The 8,462-nt window shown below is 46.6% G+C and overlaps 1 protein-coding gene and 1 pseudogene across 1 annotated transcript; one reads left to right on the top strand and one right to left on the bottom strand.

The window, feature by feature from the left end:
- Nucleotides 1–720: 720 nt before the first annotated feature.
- On the bottom strand, nucleotides 721–3,506 carry LOC21387518 (exocyst complex component EXO70A1). Its single transcript, XM_010109739.2, has 2 exons — nucleotides 2,653–3,506; nucleotides 721–2,147 (listed from the first exon to the last, which is right to left on the bottom strand). The coding sequence occupies exons 1-2, from the start codon at nucleotides 3,433–3,435 to the stop codon at nucleotides 807–809; spliced, it is 2,124 nt and encodes a 707-aa protein (XP_010108041.1). The 5' UTR covers nucleotides 3,436–3,506; the 3' UTR covers nucleotides 721–806.
- A 460-nt stretch (nucleotides 3,507–3,966) lies between these two features.
- The window catches only part of LOC112093864, an 11,835-nt pseudogene continuing 7,339 nt past the window's right edge, over nucleotides 3,967–8,462 (top strand).

The following is an 8,462-nucleotide window of genomic DNA, read 5'->3' as shown; positions in this document are numbered from 1 at the left end:
CTTAAATTCAACCTGAATCCACACTTTCATTAAACCCACAAGCCGGTAATCCAAAGGAGAACCCCAAGGTATTCCGGCGGGTTTATTGTTGACGAAATCTAACCGTCAACAGTTGTAATATGAATTTATGTTTAGATGTACACATTTGAGTTATGATTTGAATTGATAATTTATTTGAGTTTGTGTTTAGATGTGTCAAAAATTGAATTTGTATTTAGATAGTATTTTAATAAAAACACAATAGTGATAAAAAAATTGAATAGGGTATATGAGTGGAGTTTTATTCATTTTTTCGTTGTGAACACAGAGAAAAAAATCATCTAAATCGGAATTAAAATGAAAAAGTTATAATATTTTTAAAAATAAAACAAATATTGTTTATTAACTTAAGTTTGAGTTTAAAAACTTAAATTTAATGAGGAATTTGAACTCTTTTAGCTCAAACTCAAGTTAAAACTTAAATTTTATAAAAAACCGTGAACTTAAATAAAATTATAATTTAAATTTAATTCTTTTTAGTTTTGATCTAAAAGAACAAGTCCATAATTTCTCGTTCTTGCACTTAACAATTAAGGTCTTGGTGTCGTGGATCATGATGCAACAACAGGCAACAACATCGTTTCCTGATTTATATTTTGGTATATTTCTTTGGATTAAGGGGGATTTATGAAAGCTTTTGAAAAACTGGGGGACAGAATGACGTCTTTTAGAATTTGCTGGGACAAAGTTGTGGGGTTAAAAAGTTTATAAATTTCCCAATTACAATTGTCCGTCCAAAGCCGTTTACGTGAACGGCACAAAATTCTCTACACATCACTAGTACGCGATCCAGACCGTTGAAACCCCTTGATATCAGCCTCAGCGGACGTGGAGCTCCTCTGGCCCGACGGATCGTTGAAATAATCACGACGATTACTCACCCCCTTCCCAACAGCCGCGTCGAAAAACTTGTTGAGTCTCCCCTCGATGGCTTCGGGGCTAAGAAACGACCTCCCTCTTAACGTCGTCGAGGAGGAGTTCAAGAACTCCGTGTACGCCGAAACGACAAGCTTCACCGTCGCCTCTCTCATCTGCTCTCTGAGGTCACCGTCGGGAATGGCGTAAACCCCTCTCTGCGTCTGCAAAATCTCGTCGAAGCCCGTCGTGAAGGCCTCGACTTTCTCTCTCATCAGTTTCCCCGTCTCCTCTTTGCTCTTTTCTTCCTTCAGAAGATCCTCCGTATCCAACAGTTTTGTCAAGTTTCCCCAAGCTTGCTTCTGGTACAAGTAAGCCGATTCCTCTGCAACGGCTTTGTACTTCCTCTTCATGTATTGATCTCCTAAAAGCTTTCCGATCTCGGTGTTTCTGCTTCTCATGTAGATATACCAGTACGTGTTCATGGAGAAAACATAGGAGAGAATCTGGTTGTCTCTATAGCGACGTCGTTTCGACTCGATGTTTCTCTGCAGAGCTTCCATGACGTTGGAGATCGCGTCTCTGAATAGATTATCGTCGTTTCCGCGGTTGGACAAGACTCCGGACTTCCAAATCTGCTCTGTTTGGAGGACTTTCTCCATCGAAAGGCTGTAATCCTCTGTGGCTAGGTATTTGAGGTAATTAATGGCGTATCTGATCAATTTGGGGACGGAGCCGTCTCTTGGAGGCGGAAAACCGTCCGAATTTCCTTCGATTTGGAGGCCAAATTCCCAAAACACTTTGCTGGAGGCGTGGATGAGAAGCTTTTCGAGCTCTCTGAATCGGCAACAGATATCTGCGCCGGATTCGCCATCGAAGACCTCGGAGAATTGGGGCTTGAGGTTCTCGAGGGAGTCGAACATGTCGAGAAGCTTGAAGAGCTTCTGAGGCTCTTTGCTGCTCCTGGTGACGCCCTCGCCGAAGCGGAAGAAGACGGCCATGATCTTGTCGGCGATCTTGACGAAGCACTCCGTCCAGATTAGTCCCTCCATGACGCCCCCCAGGACTTGGCTGCAGAGCTTCTTCTCGGAGACGAAGACGTCCTTGACGGCGAGCTTGAAGTGTTGGATCCAAAGGGCAATGGCAGTCTCCAAACTCTCCCACTCCATCTCGTCGATTTCTTCTGGTGTGTAAGTTCGAAGATAGTCTGGGTTCAGTCGCATTAATGCTTTCGCTACTCTTCTGTATCTCACCTGTTCATGTTTTCAGCCGGAAACATAACAGGTATGAGTTAAAAGCTTTTTTTTCCTGTCAAATTGCAAAATGATAAATTTTTTGCTTGAAAACAAAATGGTATATTGTTTGACTCAGTTATATATATGGGGCCAGCTTTTTGGGCGGAACAAACAAAGAATCCAAGAGAGGGAGAGAGAGAGAGAGACAAGGCTAGTTCATTATAGTATAGTTCTTATTTTGATAAGACATGGTTGTTACTTCTTAATTAGTTTTTCTTGGAAAACTACTCTTCTCCCCTATAGGAAACTGAAAAGTAGAATTCCGTGGCTGCTCTTTTTTTTTTTTTTTTTTTTTTCTCCTGGAAAAGTAGATTAAATGATTTGTTTTATCATGTACAAAATGCCCAATTGTGATAGTTGTCATATTGCCACATGCTTCATGATCTATGGAATTTTAGTTGTGATTCACATACGAAGGGCAGTTTACTAAACTTTTGCAAGGCTGGAATTAATAATTAATTACCTTAACATAAATATCGATGCATATATCCAAACAATCATTGGCAGCCAGAGTCTCTGAAATCCTTCTAAGAACTTCAACTTCCAGTTCAGTGGCAAGATCAGAACCAATTTTCTCCGTCTCGTCAACTTTCTGTTCTATATTTTGATGCTTTATCTGCTGCAATATTCTCTCATACTCGTCCTGCAAATTCGACAAAGCTTGATCAAGTGATCCCTCAAACCTCATTGCATCAACCTCAGTCTCATACAATGCCTTTAGAGTGATCACAGTTTCTCTCAATCTATCCGTCCTGTTCTGATCCGTGGCCTTCGTCCTGCTCAAGAACTCCACCACCTCTTGAAGCCTCTGAATTACCGGCTCACCCTCTTCACTTATTGTGTTTATCGCCATATTAAGCTGGTCAACACAGTCCACGTACTTGATCATCTTCTTCAGCCTCTTCCTTTCTGTCATCTCTGCGGATAATTCGTCGTAGAGCTCGGTGATCTTCTCTTGGAGAGAGTCCGAGAGCTTGAAGCTGTCGAGGAGAGCCAGGGCAGGCGTGACTGCTCTGTTGATTCTGGTTTCGAGGGCTTTTGCTGCCATGGCTGAAGACTGTAGAGGAGCTACTCTTTTTGAGGCCGTTGAGAGAGCTTCCTCTATGAGATCAAACTTCTTGTCCATCTTGCCAAGATTTTGTTCCATTTTCGCCGAGTTTTTTAGGAGGATTTTGAGATCTGAGCAGGCTAGTTCGAGCTTGACGAGCGAGGAACTCTCTTGATCGGCGTTATAGTAGTACGCCATTGGTGCTGTTCTTCACGAATCACAAACGAGTTTGAGGTTTCTGAGGTACATTTATGAAAGGCTCAGCAATATGACACAATTACGACAAGCACAATGTTTTGAGGCAGAACAAGACGGGAAGAAACCACTTTGGAAGACATTACCTCGATAATAACTAAGAGCAAATGGCAATTCCTTGTCGAAAACAACAAATTTGGCAACTGGGTTGTTTCGCAAATATAATATTAATTCCAAGGCCGGTCATTTTAGAACGACGATGAATCAGTCTAAAGTCGAAAAACGTTGTATTGACTCACGATTGTGTATAAGATGACCGTTGATGACGTATGGTCCAAGCATTTTTATTATGGGCCTCATTTATTGGGCTACTTCATGCCGGGCCACGATCTAGAGTGGCGACGTGGCTGCGTTTATTGGCGCGAAGGATGAGAGAGGAATACCCAACTGCATTACGAATCTGCTGGTGCTTTCGTGAAGAAGCGAAAATGAGATTCAGAGGAACTTTGAAGCAATATAGTGATTAATCAAAAAATGGCGAGCTTTCTTAGACACGGATTTAACGTTGCTAGAATCAATCGATCAGAGAAAAGATAGCGACTTTTCTCATCGGATGCGTTGGCTGAAATCGGTGTTAAGCCCCGTGAGGTCGGCATGGTTTCTGGAATTCCTGAAGAGCATCTTCGGAGAAGAGTATGCTTATAATAAGTCCTTAAAGCTAAGAATCTTTCTTCCAATCTTTGTTTGTTTATTAATTTAGTATTTTGTTAGACCCCTGCTGAAGCAAGTTTACACTAGGAGGGGCAAAACGGGTAGAAAACACAGAGTTAGGAGCCTAAGAGAAAATATTGAAAGTGGCTAGGATGGGCTGACGTGGCAAGAGAGCTAATTTATGAGTAATTTGAATGGGGGAAGAGCAGTAGGTTTAGGCAGTGAGTATTTTCATCTTCTGAATGTTTGGTGTGTTGCCGGAACGGCTGGGAGTACCAAAGAGCTCGAAATCTCCGATTTATTCTTTATATTTTAGTGTAATTTGGTGTTCTTGGCTGATTGGATTAATAAAATTCCCTCCGATTACTGTCATTTTCTTGCTGTTTCTGGTGTGTGTGAGTGTGGTATTGGTGTTTGGCTGATTTTTTGAGTTAGGTTCCTAACTATTTGGTATCAGAGCTCCGATCCATGGCACCAAAACCAGCGGATCCGGAGAGGGTGACTACGGTGGAAAAGGGACTGGCGGTGGTCTAGGAGGCGGTCCACGCGGTGGTGACCGAGAATCTTCTGCAGATCCGTGAAGAAGTGGCTGGGCTGCGTGGTGAACTGGGGGAGGTTCGGACTCAAATGGAAGACGTGCAGGCGGCGCTGCGGAGGATGGAGGTACTGCTGGCGGCGCGGCCGATGGCCGGGGAGGCCGAGTTGGGTCGCGATGGCAAACGACGGGACGGAGAGAGGCGAGATCGCGCGCCTCGGGGCGAGGAGAGCCCAGATCGCGACGACCCAGGCAGAGTGGAGGTACCAAATCGGGTGGATCTTTGCCGGGAAGCGCCGATTCACGAAGATCCAGGCCGCGAGAGGGATTTCCAGCGCCGGAGAGACATGGGTCTTCTAGAAGATCGCAACTACCGGCGAGATCTAGGGATTGGAGGTCTGGGTCAACGGCGGGGAGTGCATATCGACGGCGGGTTGAGGGGGGAAGGTGGCCGGGGCTCGCCAGAGAGGGCGGAAGGTGGCCGAGCTTGCCGGAGAGGGCGACGGAGTTGGGACGGCGGCGGGAACCGGCATGGGAGCCGGAGTTTGAGCAGGTGAGGCCCATTCCGGGTCGGGGACGTCATGGGTATCCCCAGAACAAGGAACCCAGCCCGGATCCGGATCTGATTGGGGCCTGAAGTGGTTGGGATCCGGGGCTGGCCCGTGGGGAACGAAGGTGGGAGAACCAGTGGGAGTTCTGCCAAGAGACCCCGGAAAACCACCGGGGAATGGGAGAATTTCGGGGGAGAAGGATCGAAATGCCAAGCTTCGCCAGCGAGGATTCATATGGGTGGCTGTTTAGGGCGGAGCAGTATGTTGATATGTGTGAGATCTTGGAGTGAGATAAGGTGTCGGCTGCCTCAATGTGCATGGAGGGGCGGGCCTTGAATTGGTTTTGGTGGACGGATTCGCAAGATCCGTTTGTGGGATGGAGGGAGTTGAAGGGAGCGATTTTGAAACGGTTTAGTAGAGCCAAAGAGGGCGATCTGATGGAGAGATTGATGGCGTTGAGGCAAGTGGGATCAGTAGCGGATTATTTGGACCGTTTTGAATTGCTTTCGGCTCCGGTGAGAGGAATGCCAAATGCATTTTACAAGGGATTCTTCCTCAATGGACTCCGAGAGGATGTTAGAGCGGAGGTGAAGATGCATAAACCGGCTACTCTCCAAGAAGTGATGGAGATAGCACAACAAATCGAGGATCGAAATGAGGCGGTGGAGAGAATGGGGCAGTGGAAGAGTGGACGGGTTGGAGGATTGGGAAGGTCCTATTCGTTCAATGATGGTACCACCAGCCGGCCTTCGTTTCCGGGGAGCTCCCTTCGATCCAACACCGGCCGGGAATTGGGGGATGTTGGAAGGGGACGAGCTTCCCTGTTGGGGGCTTCTAGTCCGTCGGGTGGTGGTGCAGGGGGATACCGCCGGATGTCGGAGGAGGAGATGCAACAATGACATGCCCGTGGGCTTTGCTTTAAATGCGATGAGAAGTTTAGCCTCGGGCACTGTTGTAAGAACAAGCAACTCCAAATTCTGTTGGCGACTGAAGATGATTCATAAATAGAAGGGGAAGTCAAGGAGGAGGAAGGCTCCGATGAAGACTCAGCGGTAGAGAAGGTAGATCTCTATCTTAACTCTCTAATGGGAGTAAACTCTGTGAAAACCATGAAAGTCAAAGGATGGATTGGTTCGCGGGAGGTGGTAGTGTTGGTGGATAGTGGAGCTTCTCACAGTTTTGTGTCGAAATTGGTGGTCTAAGAGTTGGGGCTGCCTTGTGATTCCTCGGTTAGGTGTGGTGTGCAAGTGGGGAACGGAGTGTGTATCAGACAACAAGGTGTTTGCCGGGGAGTAGAGTTGATGATTCAAGGTTACAAGGTGGTGGAGGATTTTTTCCCATTTGAGTTAGGAAGTGCCGATGTGGTGTTAGGAGTGACGTGGTTGCGTAGATTGGGAGAGGTGAGAGCGGATTGGTCTCGATTCACGATGAAGTTTAAGGAGGGGAAGGAGTGGGTGAGTTGGTCAGGAGACCCCTCTTTATGCTACACGCCTGCAAGCTTACGTTCGATGGCTCGATCTCTCGGGCCTCACCCAGTAGGAGTATTGCTAGAAGTTTGTGAGGTAGTGGGAGATGGCAAGGAAGGGGTTGTTGAAGCAATTCCCAAGGAGCTACAGGGAGTGTTGACGCTGTTCGGGGGAGGTTTTGAGGAGGTTAAGGGGCTGCCCCCTAAGAGAGTTCAGGATCACTGTATCGTATTGAAGGATGGGGCGAACCTTCCCAACGTCCGACCCTATTGCTATCCACATTTTCAAAAGGGGGTGATTGACCGGTTGGTGACGGATATGTTGACTTCGGGGATAATTCGGCTTAGTTGTAGCCCTTATTCGAGTCCGGTGCTCTTGGTGAAAAAGAAGGATGGTACTTGGCGTTTTTGCATGGATTATCGCGCTTTAAACCAAGTAACGGTCCCGGATAAGTTCCCTATTCTGGTGATCGACGAGCTCCTTGATGAGCTCCATGGAGCACAAGTATTCTCAAAGTTGGATTTGAGGGCGGGATACCATCAAATTCGGGTCCTCAAGGGTGATGTGGAGAAGACTGCCTTTTGGACACACGAGGGCCACTATGAGTTCCTAGTGATGCCATTCGGCCTCACCAACGCCCCGGCGGCATTCTAAGCATTAATGAACTCGGTATTTTGACCATACCTTCGCCGATTCGTCCTTGTGTTCTTCGATGATATTTTGGTGTATAGCAAAAGCTTGGAGGAGCATAGGGAGCATTTGACTAAGGTGTTGGAGATTTTGGAAAGAGAAAAGCTATATGCTAACAAGAAGAAGTGTATTTTTGGCCGATCAAGGGTAGAGTATCTCGGCCACATAATTTCGGGAGAAGGACTGGCGGCAGACCCCTCCAAAGTCACGGCCAGTGCTGAACTTTCGGGCGGTGGGCCTGCTCGATGCCCGAAAATTTTCGAGCACGGCGGGCAGGCCCCTCTCGCCGCCCAAAAATGCTTTTCTTCGGGCACGGGCTCGGGTAGCCCGAAAAGAGTAAGCCCCCCGACAGGCCGCCGCCGTGGAGAAGCCGTCTCCCGCCGTTCGCCGGATTTTTTTTGAATTTTCTGGCAATACCTGAAGCTGCCCGAATTTTTGCCCGAATTGCCCGAATTTTTTGTGACCGTTGCCCGAATTTTGCCCCGTGCCCGAAAAATGCCCGATTTTTTTTTACCGTTAGCCCGAAAAATGCCCGAATTTTGAAAAAAAAAAGGTCTTCTGCCCGAACCCGAATTTTTGAACCCAACGGTCGGATTTTGTGTCGTTGCCCGAACTGCCCGATTTTTGCCCGAACTGCCCAAAAATTGTGTAGCCGTTGGACCCGAATTTTTGGGGAAAAAATTATTTTTTTCAACCCAAAAATTTTCCTATAACTACCCCCCTCCCCCCAACCATTTTTCTCACCCCAAAACTCTCATTCTCTCTCAATTTCTCTTAATCTCTCTCAATTTCTCTTAATCTCTCTTAAATCTCTCTTAATCTCGCTTAAATCTCTCTCAAATCTCGATCTCTCTTAAGCTCTCTCAAAGCGCTCTCAATCTCTCTTATTTTTCATAATGGATTCTTCTGGTTATGGTGGTGATATTCCCATTGATGCCCAATTCAACATCGAAGAAGGGCAATTTCCTAATGTTTTTCAATCGCAGGAATCGCAAACTATGGAAAAAGTTGCTGATCAAACTGCAAATCCAACCCCTGGTGGACGTACTAGAGGTCGGGGACGCAATGGTGGTGGCA

The sequence above is a fragment of the Morus notabilis genome, unplaced genomic scaffold (genome assembly GCF_000414095.1).
Source record: "Morus notabilis unplaced genomic scaffold, ASM41409v2 Scaffold47, whole genome shotgun sequence".
Taxonomy (NCBI): Eukaryota; Viridiplantae; Streptophyta; class Magnoliopsida; order Rosales; family Moraceae; genus Morus; species Morus notabilis.
This window is presented reverse-complemented; position numbering and strand designations above follow the sequence as displayed.